The 23155-nt window shown below is 38.0% G+C and overlaps 2 protein-coding genes across 2 annotated transcripts; one reads left to right on the plus strand and one right to left on the minus strand.

Annotated features, from left to right (window-relative positions):
- Window positions 1-5859: 5859 nt before the first annotated feature.
- Window positions 5860-12178, plus strand: ccdc177 (coiled-coil domain containing 177). The gene is made up of 3 exons (XM_079854413.1): window positions 5860-6209; window positions 7064-10195; window positions 11428-12178. The coding sequence occupies exon 2, from the start codon at window positions 7070-7072 to the stop codon at window positions 9566-9568; it is 2499 nt and encodes an 832-aa protein (XP_079710539.1). The 5' UTR covers window positions 5860-6209; window positions 7064-7069; the 3' UTR covers window positions 9569-10195; window positions 11428-12178.
- plekhd1 (pleckstrin homology domain containing, family D (with coiled-coil domains) member 1) lies at window positions 12139-22470 on the minus strand. The gene is made up of 13 exons (XM_079854416.1): window positions 22145-22470; window positions 21463-21556; window positions 20903-20992; window positions 20514-20590; window positions 20272-20363; window positions 20100-20152; window positions 19848-19942; window positions 19520-19613; window positions 17628-17818; window positions 16160-16292; window positions 15622-15766; window positions 15284-15427; window positions 12139-13306 (listed from the first exon to the last, which is right to left on the minus strand). The coding sequence occupies exons 1-13, from the start codon at window positions 22294-22296 to the stop codon at window positions 13146-13148; spliced, it is 1521 nt and encodes a 506-aa protein (XP_079710542.1). The 5' UTR covers window positions 22297-22470; the 3' UTR covers window positions 12139-13145.
- Window positions 22471-23155: the final 685 nt, after the last annotated feature.

The following is a 23155-nucleotide window of genomic DNA, read 5'->3' on the forward strand; positions in this document are numbered from 1 at the left end:
TTTGTGTAGAGTTCAGAGAAAAGGAGCTATAGTTTGAGAAATTGTGTGTAAGCGATTTAAAAAAACTGTAATAGAATTCATATGTTTGCCAAATAAAAGAGATATGTCTCATTCTGTGTATAATTTCATATATAGACCAAACCTTTTTATCCATCCAAAATGCACCAGTTCTAAAATCCAATAATCTGAATTTGAGTGAAATTAAAGGTGCAGTAAGCGATTTCTGAGAAACACTGATATTAACCCAAACAAACACACCCCTCCCTTCATTGCTCCGCCCCCAAAATGCACAAACACGCAATGCAAGATTTGATGTCTTTTTATCATAGCTGAAGCAAAGCAAAATAAGGCTTCAAGAAAAATAAAGCAAATATGACGAATATACAGTAGACAAGAGTATATACAAGCAAGAGTTAGTTGTTAGTCGCCAGCAGCACAGCAGCTCCAGACAAACAATGACACATTAAAGGTCCCATTCCATGGATTATTTTTATTATTTTATAATGTTTCCAGGGGTGCCCTTATAATGTTAGTATGTTTTTTAGATCAAAAATTTGTATTATTTAGAAATAAAAGGCATATTTCCTAGCCTGATTTCATTCCCTGTTTGAACACTCTGTTTGAAGGGGCGTGTCTGCTGTGAGACTTCAGTGTAAACGCCCTCTGCTGTGATTGGCTGACATGCTTGCATATGAAATATCTGGCATTACATGTGGAACTATCTGGAAAACTTTTACTATTACAGCTATTATACGTTTTTACTATTACAGCTATCTGGATTAACGAATCGTGAGAAGTTTTTTAAGTATTTAGATCTATTACCATCACATAAAAGGTTGCAGTGATGAGCATTGAGCAGATGACAGTCTGTTGATCGCGTGAAAAAAGATCTTATCATTGCAACGCAGTTTCTGCACTCTCACTAATGATTTCACCAATGCAAACATGATGTATATTAATACAGTAAGAGCTTCGTTGTGCAGTGTAACAGCGTCATTGATTTCATAACGAGTTTTGGCAAGTGTCCAGATAAACTCGCGCTGTGTGATTGATAGCTTGGGCGACTGGAAAGGGATTGTTCTTTGATCGCTTTCTGTATATTAATCACAGTTTAAGTAAGATTATTTTCATCCTACTAAGAGAAACGATGTGAAGTTGATCGCTACTTCCATATTAAATCACTACTTACCGCTTGCTGGAATATAGTTGAAATAGTCCCCTTCGTCAGTATGAAACGCTGAGAGAAGTCTGCTTGATATTATCCCAGGTTAGAAAAACAGTCCGTGGTGAAATGGACAGAGCAAACTAACAACACTTTTGCGGTATCCGATTATAGATAAACATCAACCACGTCTGTTGACATTTCGCCATCAATACGCCTGTGTTCCTGTGGGCGGAGGTTACGGTTCTAGTGACATCATTAAAGAAGGAAGTAGAGGGGTGTAGTCCAATCCAGCCGTTTTTTTGTAGTCAACTTCTGTTAAATAAAATATCTCGCTTGGCATTGAACTTTGAGCTTTATAATTTTACAGATATTATTTATACTCTAACAACAACATTACACACTAACTAAAGTTTGAAACATGGGATCACGAAGAACGGGACCTTTAAAAACTGTGCTGTTTCTAGAGCTAACAGTATATCTCGGTTCTGTGAAACAGCACAACCAATGTTACTCACAAATGGAGCAGAAACAATTTATCCTCATGTCCGTTTTCAGGCCTTCCTGCTGGAAAGCTTTTCTAATATTAGCGCGGGTCCTAAAGCTCTTGCCTGATCATAACCCCCTTTTTTTCCCAGTGATATTCCTCTGAGCTGTTCTCTTTTGTAATGTCTCTCAGCCATCTCTCTTTCTACAGTCTTTCTTCAAATCTCTCTCTCTCTTCTCCCCCATCATGAGTGGACACGCCCACTACTGCTGATTGGCTACAAGTGTGTTGTGCTTCTCAGGCCGATCCACTTTCAACAGCGTTTCTCAGAAATCACTTTCTGGATCTTTAATTACAATTAGCTTTTGATTACAGCACCGTGTGTATAATCAAAGTTTAAACATGAGGATTCTACAAAAACTCACCATTACACTGTCAAGTTTCTATATTCCACTATATGTTAGCAGCAATTTAGACATGACATCATGGTTCATGAAGCTGTCATTCTATCAGTTAATAGTGCTCATAACTGAAATGCAATCCAGATGGGAAAAAAATCCTGTTGTGTCTTGATTAAGGCATAGAAACCTTTCCATATGCTACATCTCAATCCACTAACCCCAACCATTTTCATCACTATACCATGCATCTCACCTCTCTGTGACCCCCAGCACATACCATTGTGAACAGTGAACTGTGCAATGGCTATATCTCCCATAACCCCCCACACCAGATCTCATGCCCTCAAATGACAAGGCATCCTGCACGTTCCTTAATGTCACCCCGGTCTCACAGCTTTTCTGACGGAGTCCATGGACGGGGCCAATTAAACTCGCACTGTTCTTACACTGGGTCAAAAGTTTAGTGGGTCACCACCACAGACTCCCCCTCCAGTTATCTAATCCTTTTCCATGAAAAGTGGCTCCGGATGCCAATTAAAACGCATCCTGTTTGTTTTTAAATTTAATTTAGCACAACTGATAATGCAATGATTTGCTATTCATGAGTTCACACTAACAAATAAGTCGGCTGTGTATATATTTATATGCCTCCTCTTGTACTGATTGGATAGGCAATTTGAACGTGTTCTTTCCGAACTTTGTTAATAAAACATAATTTGTTGGGTAAATCTCATGACCAGTCTGTCAGGGTTTCTTTCATACTTTCTGGACAGTTAAAGGGGTACATCATCCGCTGGCAAAATCGGCTTTCAATAAAACTTTGTTGCCTGTACAGTTGAAAGGTGATTTTTATTTTTTTTTATCTGTGCTACCTGACTAGAAAAAACAGAAAAATTCTGTTGTCTTCCCCTTTGAACGAGGTAGGGAAACGTTGACACCCATTACGCACTGGGAATGTCGCCGTCCAAAGGTGCGTTCACGCCATGTCGTAATTACCGTAATTACAAGATTTCAACTGGTAGAAAGAGAGGGAAATCTCTGAGAGCTTAGTTGTACCTCGTGACCACTGCAGATTCATAGGCATTGATGCCATAGAAAACCATAATTCCCAGTCTGAGGACGTGAACCAGAGATGGTCTTATTATTGGGAGATACGAGGGCCCGTGGCTCCACCATTGGAGAATGCGTAATGGCCAACTTGGATCACGTGTGCCTTGATAACTAATCACATTACAGCCTTGACGTCATTGAATTTCGTTCATAGTTGTGCGACAGTCAGTCACTGTTTGAGGATACCATAGAAATGAATGAGAAGTGCCGAAAACCGAATCATACCTGTCGCACGATTGTCCGTGACTTCTCTTATACAACAGAATAGATCAATCCAAAGCAAATGTTTATCAGCAAACATGTTGGCTGTTGATTCAGTAAATGATAAGCTATTTCAGCGTAGTGAAGCCTCTTCTCCATTGACATCCATTAAAAAAAATCCTCTTGTCTCCTTCCTTGTGTACCGCAGCTTTAGCAGGCGTTATACTTTTTTCAGCTAAGGTTGCAGGCTTGCCTTCAAGTGGCATTGCGTGAACAGCTCCAAATGGATTAATCTTGAGCCTAAGTAATTACTACATGGCGTGAACATATAAGACTGCTATGGTTACGCTTATGTTGCAGCTGGAGCCACACCAAAAGATATTTAAAATCTTGTAAGATTTTCAAAATGTGAGAGACCACAAACATGAGGACAAAAAATCTTAGATTTAACAGTTCTGCTCCTAGTGTGTGATGTGCCGCGATGTGAAGAAGACAACACACCACACACAAACAGCTTTTCAACCAGAGTCCCGACTGTGAACACGGGAAATCTCGCAAAATCTCTCGAGACTTCAGAATAAACATGGCGGACGATAGGCAGCAAGAAATTGCAAGAATAGTGGTATGTTCTACAAGACATGTTGTAAAAACACTCGTGCTGTTGCCACAAATCGACAAGCTGATCCTCCTTCTCTGATGTCCATATCCATTCCACTGACTGCGGTTGTTATGCTTCTGTCTTCTGTCAGCTCGCTTTCTGATTGGTATTGTTTCGTTCCACCTGACAATCAACAGAATATGTGTGACTTTGTCATCAGGGTTCCCCCCACACATCAGGATTCCTGATCGTAAATATTCAACATGTTAAATATTTACGATTCGTGATCAGGGCGGCTCGGATGTTCTTCTCTTAACACACCTCACACCACATATAATCTGGACTTCACTTAGGATTGTCGGAAAGGGAGAAATCGGCCCGAATATCTTGTGGTGTGGCCCCAGCATTACCAGAGTCAAATACTGCCCTGCTTTAGAATTAAACACTTCTTAGCAAACTTTTAGTCATAATAGTGTCGACTTGTATTGTTCCCGGGTGACAAAATTCAAAGAGAAAAAGTTTAGAGGGAGTGAGTTACTTTGTGTTTCCAGTGAAGGATTCAGTGTGTTGTAGGCAGCAGCTAAAGGCGGCAAAGAATCATAAATACAAAGAGAGCAACGCGAGTAAACCTCTGTGTTTGTAGTCAACATTTCAAACTGATGACCACAAACACAGTGTTTTAGGCCAAATGGAGGGGAAAACGGCTGTTCTGCAGTCCTGCCGAACACCCGGAGCAAAACGCCGTACAGGTAAGAAAGCTGTTTCCACACTGTTCCATTTTTACCATAATGTTGTTTAATGAGATAAAGTATTATACAATTTTCAGTGATAAACCTATTCATATATATCAATTTTCTACCCATGTTAATTACATAGGCCTATTAATTTAGTGTCACAATTTTATTAGATTAGTTGTGTGATTGTTGGCCACTTATAACATGACATTAGGTGCATTATTTACAGTGTTTGCTCTTCACTAGTTGTCAACAACATTCATTCTGCATCCTTACATACAAAAGGCCATTGCAGTACCATTGCAGTTTCTGTTTTTTACATTACGGCAACACTGTTAAGGATAAGTACTGTATATGGAAAGTTGTTTTTACTGGCAGTCTTACAAGTATATGGTTAAATACTTGTCTTGTGCAATGACTAATCTTCTTCACTTCATCCATCTCTGTTTGATTTCTCAGCTTTCCCCAGCTCTAAGACCAGCAGGTGTTAGTGTGTCATCTGCTCAACACTGGCTCTCATTCGTCATCTATTAAAGAGATTGGATGTTAATAAATGCTGCAACTATATATTGCTCATTGTTAGTTTTAAGTTAATGCATTAACAAATGTTAACAAATTAAATCTTATTGTAAAGTGTGACCAAGATATTTATACCCATGAAAGAGAAAAAGTAAAAGAATAACACCCTACCAAACTCCCTGTACATATCTTATACAGTGTCCAACTGTTTAAACAATTAGGACATACTTAGAAAAGTAAAAATGCTATTGCGTTAGATAAACTATTTAACCAAGCAGCATTCAACTTTCAAGCAAAACATTTCACAAAATATACGTCAGGTTTTAAATAATAAAACAATGCCGATGCTGTTCAAAGTTAAGACAAAGGATATTTGGCCACTTTTGTGCAGCAGCGCTGATTTCCTCAGAGCCACATTATATTTGTGGATAGTGCGCCCTCTAGTGTATACATGTACTTATTACAGCATTAAAAAACAGACTTCCCCTTTTCTCCAAAATAACCCACTGAATTCCTGTGAATTCTTTAATAATAATAATAATAATAATAATAATAATAATAATTATTATAGGCTAATACTAATACAAAGTATTATTATTAGCATTACTATTTATGTTGCAGAAACATGATAGACATATTATAAATCCATTTCAAGTCCGAATTTAACAGCAACAACACTGATCATACAATAACGCCCGGCCATCCTTCAGCACATTCATCATGACAGCATCGCAGAATCGCTCATTCTCCGTTCATATGGTCAAAATGTGGGGACAAAGGGCGGAATATTTGCGATATCTTTAGAGCGCAGTCACGCGGAGGCGGAGCACAGATGCTTCACGGCCAAGGATGCGAGTGTCAAACAGCAGGTGGAGACTGACTGACTGACTGCTGAAGGAAAGAACGAGACGAGAACCGACCACAAAAACACATTTGATGAGGAGGAGAGGACATATCAGCCTCCTGATGCCCTCTGAATGAGTGGGCCCTGATAACGGTAAGACTGGCGTTTATGATCGTGATGTGTTTGCAATATCGTCGTTCGCTGTGTCCTTGTGGATGTCTTGATTTCTTGCGCATTCATGTAATCAGATATTATTGCGCCCGCACACTGTATGTAAAATCAAAACATCTGCTCTGGAAACCGTCTGTTAAGAGAGATGCTGCTTGCATTTGTGCTTGGATAGAGTCGTGCTTATGCAGTAGCCTATGTCTTCTTTAAAGTCAGCGTTTCTTTACTGTACAAACAACATCTGTCTTTTTAGGGCCTATTAAACTAGGCTGTTTATCGAGGCTTTCGATATACACAGCCTCAGTATCACTTATGTGAAGGAGTGCACGAAACAAGACATAATATGCATGCATAAAAATATGCAATATGACATTTAAAAATAACAAAATTGTGACAATTCTGTTTATAAATGAGTAACTGTGTTAATGAGGTTTAGATGCAGATAGATAGATAGATAGATAGATAGATAGATAGAAAGAAAGAGCAGACATGAGGCATATTTAAATGGTTTTACATGCATGCATGATTACATCTGAATCACAGACTCCAAAAATAACTGCATGAGTTCTTTAATATTGCTCACCATGCATGTAACCTTATTTAATTACCCTGAGGCAGGAACCGTCATCACATACAAAAGAGAGCGTAAAAAATATGCATGCATGTGCAAGCTTTATGGCGTCCCTCAACCTTAGATAGCACTCTTAAGCCTTGATCTCTAGACAGAACATAATAATCCCTGTGATTCCACTCTAGAAAATGTGTGTGTTATCCAGTGCTGTCATTGAAACACTGCAGAATTCATTCTTTTTGCCTTCTGTTTTTTTTTTTTTGTAAAGTGAACCATGGTGGATCCATTGGAACCTGATGACCAGAGTAAATTCAGAGGGACCCAGTTTGAAAGCCCAGCTGCAGCCTCTGAAGCACCATGTCTACCTGAGCCAGGTGATAATAGAGAGACAGATGTTAGTGTGGATTCCAGTCCACAGACAGAGCCCATTACTGATCCTGTACCGAGCTCTCAAGAACCATGCCAGCAGCAAAACAATCAACCAGAAGAGCAAAAACTACACCTGGACCTTTACAATTTTGACTCGCCAGTAGCAGAAGGCAGTCGGTATGTCCTGACAAGCCCTCGCTCTCTCGAGGCATGTGCACGTTGTGGAGTGAAACCTGTGGAACTTCTGGCTCGTCCACTGTCTGATTTTGCCCGTGAGGCACCCGGCCGCAGCATGCGTGTCGCCACAGGAATGTTTGAGATATATGAGAGGGATAGACATGCTAAACTCCGACACTGTAGAGAGGAGAGAGAGCGGATTATCAGAGAGGAGAAGAGGCGAAATCTGCAGGCAGCTCTCAACAATAATGGTGGTCCGCTGGCTTCAGAGAAGTCACAGGAAACTGTAAATGCTAATAATAATCATAGTTTAACAAATCAAGCCCACAAAATAGCACCTACCTGCAGCGGTGCACCCAAAAAACAATCTGCAACATCTAATCCTAAAAGCATGACAGCGGGATCAGGACTGGTTACTACAGTGTCCACATCCAGCTCTCCTCCGTTCTCAAAAGCCAATCCAGTGAACTCTGCTACTACTGCTAAAGGAACGTCTGCAAAAAAGCCCAAGTCCCTTGAAGTGGAATCTGGGGGAAAACCTCAAGGTTCAAAACCTTCAATAATCCAACGATCAATTCAGTCAGCTCCAGGAGGTCAGGCCACAAAAAAAACTTTTAGTACTCCTTCAAAGGCTCCAAATACCTTCCCCAGATCAATACAAAAACCTCCTTCTTTTCCAAGGACATCAACTTCACTTGCCCCAACAGTGTCGAAATCTTCTGTCCAAAGTCCTGCCAATGGCATCACAAGTACGTTTGCACAGCATAATGGACACATCATCTCCAAATCAAAGGTTAGATGCAGAAGCCACTCGCTGGAGTCTTTGCAACGAAGGCGTGACGCGTTTTGTTCCTCGACTGCTTCAACAACGAACACCACAACTACTACATGTACCTCCTCTGAATCTGCTTCCTCTTCCTATAGCTGGGAAGGGGCAAGAGATCACTGGGCTAAGACATCAAGCCCTCATGCCCGCACTTTAGCTACCTTTAACTCTCTGATGGGTCGCAGTTTAAGCTTGGGAGACCTTAGCCACTCTCCACAGACTATGCAAAAAGTGGAGCGCATTGTGAAGGAGGTGAAACGCAGAGGACTTAAAGCTGTTCCAGAACGTGACCGAAAGATTGCTGCGTTAATGCTGGCCAGGTACCAAGAGGAGGACATAATGAGCCAGACACGCTACGTAGCACACCTGCAATGGGACAGTGAGAAGCGGCTAGAGGAGCTGCGTCGGGAACGTGAAGAGCGGGAGAAACAGAGGGCCGTGCAGCAGTGCCAACGAGCATGGCAGTCGCAAGTTTCTACCCGGCAGCGCTGGCTTAACCAGCAGGAGCGAGAGGCTGCAGATGCCAAACTTCGCCAAGCAGTGGAAAGTGAGGAGCGTTGGAGGGAATTGGCTGAGCAACAAGAACGCAGCCGATTGCAGAAACTGCAACAGGCTGCTCGTGAGGAGAAACACAAGAAGTCGTTACAAGAACAGAACCTTAAAGCTCTGGAGGAGGACCGAGCTGCTGTTCTTGAGCAAGAGAAGCTGCTCCTCAAGGAGAAACTGACTATTGCAGAGCTGAAGCGGCAGGAGCGAGAGCACCAAGCACAAGAGGAGCGTCGTGGACTCAACCGTGCTGAGAAGAGGCGCCATGCGGCTCTCATCCAAGAGATCGCACGTCGTGAAGCAGACGAGCGAGAAGAAGCTCGGAGAACAGCCGACGAGAAGCTAAATAGGTCTTTGGAGAACTATGAGCAGATACAAGAAAAACGTGGGCAAGAGCTAAAGGAGAAAGCTAAGCGAGAAGAGAAGCAGATCCAGAAAGCAAGACGGGCCGCCGAGCTGCGTGAGCAACAGCAGAAGGAACAGATGGAGGCAAAGGCTCGGGAAGCTGAAAGACGAGCACAACAAGCCGCTCAAGTGGCCGAAGTGCGGGCGCGGGAGAAGGCCCAACGTGCGGGGCAAAGCCGGCAGGAAAAAGAACGACTTCAGAGGCTCAACCGTCAACGTGTCGAGGAAGAGGAGAAACAGCGCCGGCTAGAATTGTTGCAGTCCATTGAGCGCAAACTGGAAAAAAGTGAACAGATTTTCCGAGAAAAACGTGCAGTGTTGGAAAGTGCCCGATCCGTGGCCCGCGCATCTTTCCATGTGCGAGATCGCGTTCGCGAAGAGACAAACATGCGCACCTTTGACAAGATGGCCCTGGAGGCTCAGTTAAATGCAAATTTAGTTGAGAAGTGAGCAACTGTCCAACTTATTTGCTCTTTCCATGCACATCTGTCTAGAAATAAGTTGTGCTTGAGCCTACATGCTAGCCTCATCACCAAACTACAGCAACAAAACTGATGGTCATGCCCTCAAGTGTTTTACCTAAAGATTCATTATTCCTGATGCTGGATCATTTTCATCATGTCATCTAAAGAAATATTTTTCTGTATTTATATATTTTAAATGTTAATCGAAGAACTTTGTGCTTATGTGTGGATGATCATATGTTGGGGCATGATTGTTTTTTTGTAACTTGGCAGCCATGTTGCTTTGAGAGCTGTATATAAAGAGTTCATTGTTTACAAAGACGGTTGGCACTATGGCAACAGTGATGGCTTCTTTCTAAGGGTGGCTTTATTTCTTAGAAGAAGAGAAAGAAAAGGGGGAGGGGATGCTTCTCCCAGAGTCCCAGAGTAAATCTTTTGAGGGAGACTCAAGGCCATTGCAGGGTGAGCCATGACTTGATGTGTGTAAACCAAACTCTGGCGAAATGCGGAGTCAGGACATGACAAAGAATGATCTCAGCACAGTGTATCTGCTGATGAAGCACAGGAGTCTTTGGTCAGCAATCCCACACTGTCATCCCCTGCATTCCTTCAGGTGTGTTCAATCATTTTTTCCTCATGAGCTTCATTCGTCTTTACTACTGTATATATGGCATGATAGTATACACTGTAAAAAATAGTGAAGCAGTAGGCATCATGTATGGGAATAATGCACAGTCATCCAGACATTTTTGCTAAATAAACCCTGACATGATGAACACAAACACAATCACTGAACTCCATCAATGGTCATTATTCAGAAATAATTGATCGCTAAATACAATTGACCAATCAGTATCAATTATTTCTGAGGGGGTACATTATTGATCTCATCACATTTTGTGAGGACCATCCAATCATAATCTTGGGAATAAATATGATAACTAAAACCAGAGAAAGTGGAGAGCATTGCATTGTGGGATATGGTGTTCTGTGCAGTATGCTTTGTTTTTATGCTGCACATTTTGGGAGCAGGTCATACAGAAAATTTGCATACTATGCACAGGATGCATACTACATTTTGAACATTGTCTGCACATTGATGGTGAACGCATGTCCACTATCATCACATTAAAATAATTTGCTTGTGTAATGTAAATGAAAGTGCACTGAAGCAATATGCATATTGCATGCAAGTTCATATTACATAATAGCTAGGTATTTGCATTCCAACCTTAATTAGGCATATTCACACTTTTGAAGGTGACATTGGGAACTTGTGAGAAACAGGGCGCTAGTCAGAAAACATTTGACTAAAAAATGCCATGTCATCCTGGTACGTATCTAGAGAACAGGATTGGAGGAGAGCTCGCGTCGATATCTGTGAGAAAAGCACTGCAGTCGGCATTTCAATTCCTATGAGAGCTTAACCCACAGTGATGTTTGTCACGGCAGCCATCTGTCACAGGATTTCTTGTTCTGTACAGCAGTCAACGACCTGGACAAAAACTGTATTCTAGGGCTAGCATTTTTTTTCAGTGCCTCTGTACACAGGCTCTTTAGATAATTATTTCATTTATTTGTATGATAATTGCAAAACACATTTCTACCATTGTTATATATTAAAAAAATATATAATAAAAAATATATTTATATATCTTATAAATCTCTTATATATTAAAATTAAACTATATTAATGCAGAATTTTACAAAGAAACAGGTGTTCTGTCAAAATAATGCCAAATCTGTTATCCAAGCAAGGGTTACAGCTTAATTATTAGTTATGTGAGATACAGTAAGAAAGCTTCTGTTAATTGACTGTTATCTGGTTTGTCTCTTCTGATGCAGGTTTGGGAGAGGAGAAGATGATGATGACATCTGCGACCTGATTCAGTAAAATATAACCTCCAGGAGACCGCAAAATACATTTCACTTTAATTATGGACCCTTATTCCCTCTCTGGCAGTGACTCAGCTAGGCATGATGTAATTGGAAGGTTTAATAAACACTGAAGCCATTTTACTTTCAGCTTTTCCAGATGGCTCACCAACAACACTTTTAATAGCATAAAAAGCCAGAAGAAACCATTTCATTTGTATAGATTATTGTGTTCAATTTTAAATGGAAGCAAAGTAATGGTGCTAGATCATAACTAAGTAATCAATTATTCCTAATTATTGTAGCTAATAAGTCATAACTATCTCAGCTTTAATGATGATAACCAAAAGAGAGTAATTCATACTCGAGCCATAACAGAGCTTTTTAGGGCTATCTGGAAAGCAAGCTAGATATAATACAGATCTTGATTTGTTCACACTGACAGTTTTGCTGTAGTAAATTTGGCCAGCAATGACTTGAAGATGATTGTAGCATTATTATTTTAAATCTAAAAGTATATCTTATCAAGGTGTCATATTTTTCTCGCAGTACCATTCTTTTAATTATGTAAATGAAAATATGTTTCCCGTTGGCAGCAGATGTTTTATTTCTCATTCCATAGCCTACTGCAAAGAAATGTGTAGTTTATTAAAAAGGAACATGCAGGGTGGTACTTTATCTGAGAACCAATTATTCAGTTTTGAAAATAACATTCTGTATTAAAAAGAATAAAAATTCTAAACAATGTATGGTATATTAGTTGTTTTATGTATATGAACATAACAATGTTAAATGAATTCACTTTATGTGCAAAATTCAGGTTCCGGAAGTAAAAAATGCCATTCATTTTCTCCATATAGGAATTGATTTTTAATGATGACTTGTAAACCTTTAAAGACAAATTACAATAAGCTACAAGGTTGTGAATCAATAGAATATGTTTTTGTTGAAGCCGCCAGCCTGCGCTATTTCAACTTACTCTGAAAATAATCATGTTTAACTGGAGTTCCTGGGGGAAAACTACATTACCCATGATTCTGCCATGAACTCTCCACCAATCAGAGAATTGCGATATATATATATATATATATGTGTGTGTGTTTTGTTTATTTATTACGATTACAATCTTGTTTTCAAGGGGATCCTAAAAGTCTAATTTACAGCATTAGCAATGCTTCATGGGATTGTAGTTCTTTCCTAGTAGCTGGTTTGTTTGGTTTGGCTTAAGCTCTACTTTTTAAGAAATAATTTCCACAAAAATATTTCTAGAACCAAGGTCACTGAAAAAAAAAAATCAGAGTGTGAAAAATATCAAATCATTCAAAACGAAGAAGCTTCAAGCCATTTTTCTCAGTTACAGTTTTGACAAGTACATCATAGCTCACAATTATTCCTTAGGCTTAAAATACATTTTAATTTGAAGGGCATATTTTTCATAGAAGCTATGCGTTGTAGTTATTTTATTTTCACTAAAAGCTAACATTTGACATTTCAAAGTTCTATTATCCTACAGTGTTATAAATTTACAATTGAAGGATACATATTTCCAAATTATGACAACGCTGTGTTTGTAGTTTCCTCTTACTGAATCATGTTAAACTTGTTAAACTTTCACCAGAGGTCGCACAGCAGAGATTAGGGCGTTAGTTTCCCCTCCGTCCCAGGCCGTTCTGTCTGTCAGAATCGTGTTAGTCCTCAGACTGAACGGTGTCCTGGCGGGTGATGATCTTGTAGACTCTTCGTCTCAAACAGCTGTCTGAAGTGAGACGCCGGGCGGTTTCCCTCAGCTCTTCCAGACTGGTGGAGGCGGCGTCACTGCGAGAGGAGGCGAAGGATTGAGAGTGCTTCACTGCACACAGGGAAAGAGGGTGGAGCATATGATGAGGAGGTGGAGGCTATTTATTTCCATTGACAAATTAAAAGTAATTTTGGCCACTCCACATGGCATTAGTTTCTCTCATATGTGACCCTGGATCACAAAACCAGTCACAAGTCACACGGGTATATTTGTGCCAATAGCCAACATTATATGGGTCACAATTATAGATTTTTCTTTTAGGCCAAAAATCATGAGGATATTAAGTAAAGATCATGTTCCATGAAGATATTTTGTAAATTTCCTACCGTAAATATATAAAACATTTATTTTTGTGAGTGAATGTTGCACAATCGCTGACATAAATGGACAACTTTAAAGGAGATTTTCTCAATGTTTCGATTTTTTTACACCCTCAGATTCCAGATTTTCAAATAGTTGTATCTCGACCAAATATTGTCCTATTCTAACAAACCATACATCAATCTTACTTATTCAGCTTTCATATGATATATATACATCTCAATTAAAAAAATAAATAAAATACCCATGTGACTGGTTTTGTGGTCCAGGGTCACGTGTAAAAACAACTGCAACAATGTGTGTTCTTGTATAGATGGTTTATGAGAACACAAATGTGTATATGACATGGGTATTACAACGTAAACATGGTTTATGAGGACACTTCCCCAAATGGCTTATAAAAACTTTTTGTTTTTTGTTTTGTTTTTTTAAATTAAAAAAATGCAGAAAGTTTTCTGTGATGGGTAGGTTTAGTGCAAGACAGTTTGTACAGTATAAAAACTATTACGCATATGCAGAGTTCCCGTAAACCACATATACAAGTGTACAGCCTTGGTATGCCTATGTGTGTGTGTGTGTGTGTGTGTGTGTGTAGTTCAGGTAAATGGGGACAAAATGTCATTTTTTGGTCTCCATGAGGAAAACAGAATGTTTTTTTGAACATGTAAAAATGCAGAAAGTTTTCTGTGATGGGTTAGTGTTAGGTGATAGAATATACAGTTTATACAGTATACAAATCATTACATCTATGGAAAGTCCCCATAAAAGAAGGAAACTCAATATATTTCAGGATTCTTTATGACTAGAGAAAAAAAACAAATAGAAATCTTTTGTAACATTATATATGTCTTTATAGAAAAATGTAAAAGTAAATGTATTCAGTTATTAAAAGTATTCATCCCCCCCCCCCCCCCCCCAAAAAAATCTAACTGACCCCAAACTTTTGAACAGTGTATATCTGTAAACCCTATTAACACATTATTTTTTCCCCTAACTAATTCCACACTCCAATAATAATAAAACCGTAATGACATAAAATCCTATTAAAAAGAGAAGTCAAAGTTGTTACGGTTTCATTGTCTTGTTTCCAAAAGCGTTGTTAGCCAACTATGTTCATAAGTTCCACTAAACTGTTTGTTATGGCAGAACTTGGCTTTGTAAAAACGCACCGCTGTTTAGTTTATAGCCATGCTTTTCTTCGTCATTGCATTTGCCTGAGTTCTGATTTGTTCCAGTGTTTTTGATTAGTGCACAGTGCAACAGTTAACGTTGTTGTGTGTTTGTGTTCTCGCTCTCCATTTAATAAATATCGAGTTTCACACAACTCTTTATTGGATTCGCTACATTGGCTATACCCGTTGCAAAAGTAAACTGCAGAACTGACAACCCTGTTACTTTTCTGAAGACATAGTTGTATCCCAAAATATATAAAATAACACTTTACCAAAAAAAGTTATATTGGTTAACATGTTAAGAAAATTTATAAAAAGAATTCATTATATGCTTTGAAAAAATTTAAACAATCTATTATGCAAAGGATGTTTAAAAATGTACAAAATAAATCTCCTTCAATGGAACCAGGTTTATAGTGTTACTCAGTTGGAGTGCTGTTTCTGGTAATAGGTGCATACGTTACCTCAATATAGAGTTGCGGCTAATGGAACTACTTAGATGATAATGTGATCATGTGTGCATGCATGCACTTACACCAGTGCTGTCTGGAGGCCCGTCTCTGGACACGGCAACTTTTGATGCGCCGGGCAGCAGCTTTATGCAGATAGACTGCGTTCTTCATGATGGATGGTAACTTGGCCTCGATCTCTGCAGCACAGATACATTCCTCAAAGAACTCTGGGAGAACAATATACACAACTCTAAGTTCTTATGCAGTTTAGTAACGTTTACTAAAAGATATTTGGAAATAACAAAATAATTCAAGTAATTCTGGATTGAAAGGGCTTTCAAAAGTGGTTCACACTTTATATTAGTTTTCAAGGGACTTAATTTGTTCATGTTGTAGAACACGACTGATGGAAAGTACTCACTGCGGAGATGGCTGACATCTCCTTTCATTCTTTCCTCCCTCTCGCGGGTACGTTCTATTGCATTTAGACCTTGTTCTAGATCTTGCAGGGCTTCCTCAGCCAATTTCAGCCTACGCTCCAGTTCCACACGAGACTCCATCTCCGCCTGACACACACACACACAATAGGACAAATACACACAAACAACATATAATGTATATTATGAAGACGAGTGTAAGGGAAATGCATTTCAGATGTGAAAGGTATGAAGGAAGGAGCAGACATGGGCTTTTATAGAATTTCAGTTGATTTTTATACTGTATCACTTAGAAGTGAGAAAAGATGAGCAGATGATCCAGAGATGGAGAAGAGGTAATGTGACACACAATGCTGTATGCAACTGAAAATAGAATAGTTACACATCCAAATTTACAGCAAGTTTAATTAGTTTATATATATATATATATATATATATATATATATATATATATATATATATATATATATATATATATATATATATATAGTGCTCCACAATTTCAGGGCACATAGTGTTCACCTTCAGCTCTTCCTCAGTGTGCTGTTTGTCTGCTGTGAGCTGTGTGAGAGACTGCTGGAGAGCTTGAGCTTGAGAAGAATAAAACTCCCTCTCCTCCTGCAGAACTTTGGCTCGCTTCTCATTCTCCTTCAGCCTGCAGGGGGCGACAGAAACAAGGCCAGTCTCACTGGCATGAACACTAGGGGGCAGAAAAGCGAGCATTGGCATGTAGTTTATGATTAGATGCCAGAGATGCCACATTTGCAGAGGCTTGTTCTTTGCTTGCTGTTTCCTGTGTAAAAGCGCTGAATAAATTATTGATCATATTCTTTTGTATATTTATTTATCAAAATTTAAAGGGACACTATCTAACTTTTAGTGGTAAAAAACAAAACTGCATGCATTTTGTAGAGGAACATTGTTTTGGTTGTACTTCGGCTCTGTGTGACTTTCTCATAACTAAAAAGGGAGAGAGATTATCCTACTGCTCATAAAACATTCACCTCTAGGCTTAAGAGATGCAGCATAACCAGTTTAGATGGAAAGAATCTCAAGCTGACTAGCTGAAGATATTACTGTAGCTTTACCCATTAATAAGCACTTGAAAATAAATTCCAGCACAGCGCTACCACAACCATAATGAAATTACCCTTCACAGTAGACAGTAGATGAAGAAGTTTTCAACACTGATAATAATATTAAATGTTTCTTGAGAAACATATCAGCTTATTAGAATGGTTTCTGAAGGATCATGTGACAGTGAAGACTGGAGGAATGATGCTGAAAATGCAGCTTTGCATCACTGTAAAAACTTTGCATTTTTAAAATATATAAAAAAAGAAAACAGTTATTTCAGATTGTAGTAATATTTCACAATATTACAGTTTTACTGTATTTTGATTACCGTAAATAAATGCAGCTTTGGTGAGCAGAAGATACTTTCTTCAATTTTTTTTTTACAAATAATGTTTTCAAACTTTTGACAGATATTGTACATACTCCAATGTATATATTGCAGCAAACAGTAGTAGTATAAATTCAATTATAGATTTATTAAATCTGACATTTTTTAAGAGTTAGCAACAGCAAACAGAAATAAGACTTAATTTTTTTAAACTAAGCAAAAATCAATGCCATCTTATCAGGTTGTTATTTGTAAAATTGTTGTATCATGCGTAATGGAGCATACAGCAGAGTCACATTTATTTATATCCTGCTTTTGAGGTCACTCATATCCGCTAGTCAATCCACTCTCTGTCTTGTGTGCTTCATTCACATCTGATCGATAGACTGGATCATTTAGGGATCAATGTACATTTCCACTGTCAGGATCTCAACGGTCCATTTATTCTAATGCACTTTCTAGACAAACGATGGCTCTGCACACAAACACTGCAACATTCCAAATAAATCTCTTTTTTTATTTTTTTATTTTTTTTGTTAAAGGAATAGGAAATCTTTGTACATGGAAAGAAAATGTGTTATTCACCTGTCTTCTGCCTGTTCTTTCTCTTTCAGCAGACTGCTCATCTGCTCCTCGATCTGCCACAGGTTTCCCTGAAGCTGCACCTCAGGATTATGGGAGTCTAAAGAGGCCCGACGATCACTTCCTGTTCCGGCCACATCCTGTCCTCTTTCTCGCAGCAGCTCGAGGGTGCGCTTTTTCTCTTGGGATAACTCCTGAATTCAGACAGAGTCAGATGTTTGTTATGGACCTTATCAGGGCACTTAATATTCAGTAATATTATTGATTTCTCTGCACTGACACTATTGGGTGAGAATTTACTGTATGGGACCGTTTTCTGCAGAGCTGCTTTAAAGCTGATTTGACTTCATTTCATAATTGACGAATTTTGTATCATCAACGCTGTTACTGAACACTGAATTGGCTCAAAGTGAATAACAAAACTAAACTGTAGGGTTGCTTATAGCTAAATTGAGGTAATTTCATAATTGGTTAACTTAAAGGACTTTTGGTACTCTAGAGGTTAAAAAACAGAACTGCATGCATTTTGCAGAAGAACATTGTTTTGGTTGTGCTTTAGCTCTACATGACTGTGGTTTGCGGTACCGGTGACCACATGGAAATTCAAAGATGATGCCATATGTGCATATAAGTGCAATATTTGATGCTGTTGAGATATAACCAGTTTAGATGAAAACGTTACTGTAGCTTTACACATTAATAAACACTTGATATTAAATTCTAGCACAGCGCTACAACAACCATAATGAAATGACCCTTCACAATAGATAATGATTTACAATGAACTCAGTTAGAGAGCTACATCCTATGGCAATTTATCTGTTCAATAAAATACCTTACTCACCTGTTGAGTTTTTTTTTTTTGCAACATTTCAAATCCCTCAGTTCTCGCATCTCCGAAAAGCCAAGCTAATGTTGATTCATGTTTTATTACGAGCTCTTTCGCGTTCTCTTTTTGCCAGCAGACTCTCGTCTCCGTGTTTGTTTAAAACGGGTGATTCTCCAGAGGTTGGAGATTTAACGGCTCCATGTCAACCTTTCTCGCTCGTTGTGACAACTAACCACACCATACACGGCTATCTTCTTCTTCTTCTTTTGGGATTTTATGGCGGTTGGCAAACAAATAATAGGTGCATTCCTGCCACCTACTGGGCTGGAGTGTGGACCATTGATGGAATAGTCCATCAAGTAGCCGGAACAACTTTTCTCTATTTACGAATATGATGAGACACACACGGGCGAATGACGTATATAAACAATTTCCCACGAAAATAATTCTGCCCAGTCTAATATATAAACACTTGTAATAGGCTTATCTTAGTGAATCAGGGTAAGACAAAGACACGATTTGGAAGAAGGATTTATGATGTATTGACTCGTTATTTAGATGTTGTTCATTTTGTTGTTCATGGTAATCTTTAACACAGTTATTGAACTGAACTGAATCTACACTGAACTGACTTCAGCTATATAATAATAAAAATAATAAATATAATAATAATAATATAATAATACATTTATAATAATCACACTATTTTTTGGAGATGCTTTACAACAGAACTGAATTCTGTTTGCATTATTAATTCTGTTATTTTCCTGTTTATCAAGATGCTTTGAAACAATCTGTATTGAAGGTGACTTGACTTGACACACCTCATGGATAAAAATAAGCCAGAAATATATTGTAAAATGTGCTAGTTAAATATCTTTCGTATGACTCTGCGGTCTCATTCTTCTCACAACATTATTATTTTTAAACTTCATTTATTTATTTATGCTCCACATCTGAGTTCTGATAAGTCTATGGGTGATTTTGTAATGATGAGTCTGACAGTACATTGTCCCTTAACTTCTATTTTTTTTTTTCCTTCAAATTATATTTTATTTTTGGATACCTCTAAAGACTTCTGCAGAAGTGTGGTAAGATTATGAAGCTCCTCTTTCTCATTTTCCACTCCTTTCAGACACTGAGAAGTACCATCCATATCTCTACCAACACAGAGAAGTAGAAAATGTTCAGGGTAGATGACATGATAATATAAACATATTCATTTAATATCTTATCTATTCTAAAGTTGGATTGCTCTCAAGACCCATTTTTATGGCTGGGCACATTTGGATGGATGGATGGATGGATGGATGCAAGAATGACAGAAGGATAAACGAAAATGTTAATATGTTTGTAAAACTGTTTATAATAGTAAATGCGGTGGGGTGTCTTACATTTTAATTTGCTCTTGTTCTACTTTCAGCTCTTGAACCACTTCTTCAAACTTCTGCTTTTCTTCTTCCAGCAATTGATTCAGTCTCTCCAGCTCCTACAAAACACAGACACACACAGACATATTTATCCATCAGTCATGATGGACTGCATATCTAAACTTATCTGTGTACAAACACATCATAATATAGTAAAAAAAAAAACTGGAGAACTAAATATTTGTGGGTGTAAATCATCATAAATAGTGAGCTAACCGCCTTCTCTTCTCTTTGCAAGCACAGTTCCTCAGTCTCCTCCATGAGCTTATCTAAATAAAATAAATACAATCAAATCAAATAAAAAGACAATACATCACCCTTAATAGATTGTATTGTGAATTTGACATAATAAAATAAAATAAAGAATATATGAATGTTGTGTCCATACCCAGGTATTCCTGCTTTTCCTTAGCTAGCTGTAACCCCTGAGCTTCAAGACTCTCGATCATAGCCTCACCCAACTGAGCATTCTTCCAAGTGCTTTAAGAGAATAAATAATAATAATAAAAAAGTAACACTAAAGTCATAATCTATAGCATCTAAAGGCTCAAATGCCTTTTTTTTTTTTTTTTAAGTGATGGAAATGATATAATCATTTATCTTTCCACAGAGATGTTAGAAGTCCCTCACACTTTCCCCGACTCGTGTAGCATCTCCACCCACTGACTCTGCTCTGACTCCGACTCCGCAGCCAGGACAATGTTTCCCTGTATCAGGGTAAGGAGAAAGATACAGACATATATGTATTATTTATATTATTTATTTATATATTATTTATTAGTGATTATTTCTTCCATGTATAAAAAAAAAACACCAAAATAGTTTTGCGATTTATGGCTAAAGACTAAATACAAAAATGCAGCATGTGTGACTGAGTGACTTTTTCCTTATATATATATAGTATATATATATATATATATATATATATATAAACGCTAGATCTGATGTCCTACTAAAAAAAACAGAACAGCACCTGTCAGTGTAATTATGCAAAATACAAAAGAAGAAAATGCGTTTACAGTAAAGTCCTCGTGGTTGATGACCATGGCAAACGGCATGCTTTGGTCTTCTCTTGGCTCAACAATGCATCCACCTAATGGAATCACCCCCTGACATGGAGGAAAAGGTTCAAACAAATATACATATCATGCTTTTAGTAAGAAATATATTAGAACACTCTGGACATATTTTTCTGAAGTTACTCTGTATGTTATCTTGGTTAGAAAATCTTTTAAAAGTAAGCAATCATCCAACAGCTGTGCTGATATTCAACAACCCTTTTGCTTGTGTGATGTATATGATTATATAATTCAATTTATATTCATTTATATTTAATTAATGCATAGTACACTGTAAAAAAAAAAAAAAGTTGCTGCCATAAATTTTTAAGTACAATCAACTTGGATGTTTAAGTCATTTCAACTTAAATTACATTAAACTGACGTAAAAAAAAAAAAAAAAGAGTTGAATCTTGTTTAACTAAAGTTGATTAGTTACAGCAATGTAAAAACATATGTTGTCATAACTTACTAATCATATTTTTTACAGTGTACTAAAAGAATGTGCGATGTTGGTGTACCTTAGGGTGAATGTTGAAATATTTATTGGTCTCAAAGCTTTTTTTCTCGTTTTCAGCATAGTACAACAGAAAACTATCCTTGATGATGAAGAATCTGTTATGAAAGCACAAACATTCACGATTAACAGCAACAAGAAATTCAATGATCACCTCGCAGCTAACGCAACACATAATAAACACATTTCCTCCTTTAAGCACTTGTTGAAAACTGTCCATTGCTTCCTCCACAAATTCATAAATGACCGTAAATATAGCATTCATTTTACTGGAATTGATCTTTCCTGGAATTGATCTTCATAAGTCCTAATGTACGCTGGACAAAAAGCCACCGGCAGCACAGAGCGTCCTCATAGATCTGACTTACTCAGCTTTAAAGGCACATTTAAAGCATCTCAGGTCAGTAAGCTGTAATGATGGGTTACTCGATATCGTCTAAGCTGCAGAGCTTTTAAAGTGCACTATAACAAGGCACCACACAAAACATATTCCAATCATACCGTAGCTTCTTCTTTTGCATCATTATAACATTATATATTTCATAATAACATGTTCTTCGTTATTGACCCGAACAACAAAAACTGATAAACAAAATGTGTATCTCTGTGCAGGGAAAGATCACTAAAAAGATCTTCTAATAAAAGAGTCTCAAGATTATTATTTTTTGATATTTTTGTATGCATACCTGCGGGACCACTTGGCCGAGGGCCTGCCGAAAGGTCTCTTCCACAGAACCCCATGCAGTTGCACTTTAGTGCTGATATCCAAAGCGTCCGAGTCAGCTTGCTCCATGGAGGTCCAGGGTGAGAGTAGGGAGGACTTGGACGAGGAGAACATAGCTGACTCTTTCACAGGAAGAGGGAGATGAGGAGGTGTGGTAAAAAAAAAAGTCAATGAAGTTAAAATGGTAGCATGTACACTTTCCAATAGAGACACACTGAATCAGGCAAAGTCTGTGATGATATCCTCCGGTCATTCAGCGACGTGGAATGATGTATCTGCCAATATAGTGACATCAGCTGGTACTGGACAGTGTGGAAATAGAATCAGAGAGGGAGGGAGGAATAGATATGAGAGGGTTACACCAAGAGGCTTTAGGAAAGAGTGTTTTTTTTTTTAATCTGAAGGACGTCAATGCAGTATTTTGAAGGGAAATGCTATTACTTTATGGATTATCTCACTTATGACGTTGGAACTTATATATATATATATATATATATATATACACACACACACACACGTACGCACGCACACACACACCCACACTGCCGTTCAAAAGTCTTTTATTCTTACCATGGCTGCATTTATTTGATTAATAACACAAAAAATAGTAATATTGGGAAATATTCCAATTTAAAATAACTGTTTTCTCTGTGATCAAAGCTTAATTTTCATTATCATCATCACTCCAGTCTTCAGTGTCACATGATTCTTCAGAAATAATTATAATATGCTGATTAATGTATATCCATTGTTGAACAGGTGGGCAAACTAGAAATTTTTAACAAGTTTATTTTGTCCACAAGGACAAATTTTCTTATATTTACCATAAATAACCTTAGACAGGTGGGGAAAGGAGATTTTTGACATTGTTCTTCTTACATAATAGAGCAATCTGTCCAATTTCACAGACAGATTAATCGGCTAAAGAGCCATTTGGTGTGTTTGTGTGTGTAAGTGTTATGATGAATATAGA

The sequence above is a fragment of the Squalius cephalus genome, assembly GCF_949319135.1.
Source record: "Squalius cephalus genome assembly, chromosome: 20".
Classification (NCBI taxonomy): domain Eukaryota; kingdom Metazoa; phylum Chordata; class Actinopteri; order Cypriniformes; family Leuciscidae; genus Squalius; species Squalius cephalus.

Bases quoted from the DNA above. Each gene is read 5' to 3' on its own strand.
- ccdc177 (XM_079854413.1), top strand. From the start codon at position 7,070: ATGGTGGATCCATTGGAACCTGATGACCAGAGTAAATTCAGAGGGACC.
- plekhd1 (XM_079854416.1), bottom strand. From the start codon at position 22,296: ATGTTCTCCTCGTCCAAGTCCTCCCTACTCTCACCCTGGACCTCCATG. The intron at 21,557-22,144 runs GTATGCATACAA...CTTTCATAACAG, and splicing joins TCGGCCAAGTGGTCCCGCAG to ATTCTTCATCATCAAGGATA. The intron at 19,943-20,099 runs GTTAGCTCACTA...TGTGTTTTGTAG, and splicing joins TGCAAAGAGAAGAGAAGGCG to GAGCTGGAGAGACTGAATCA.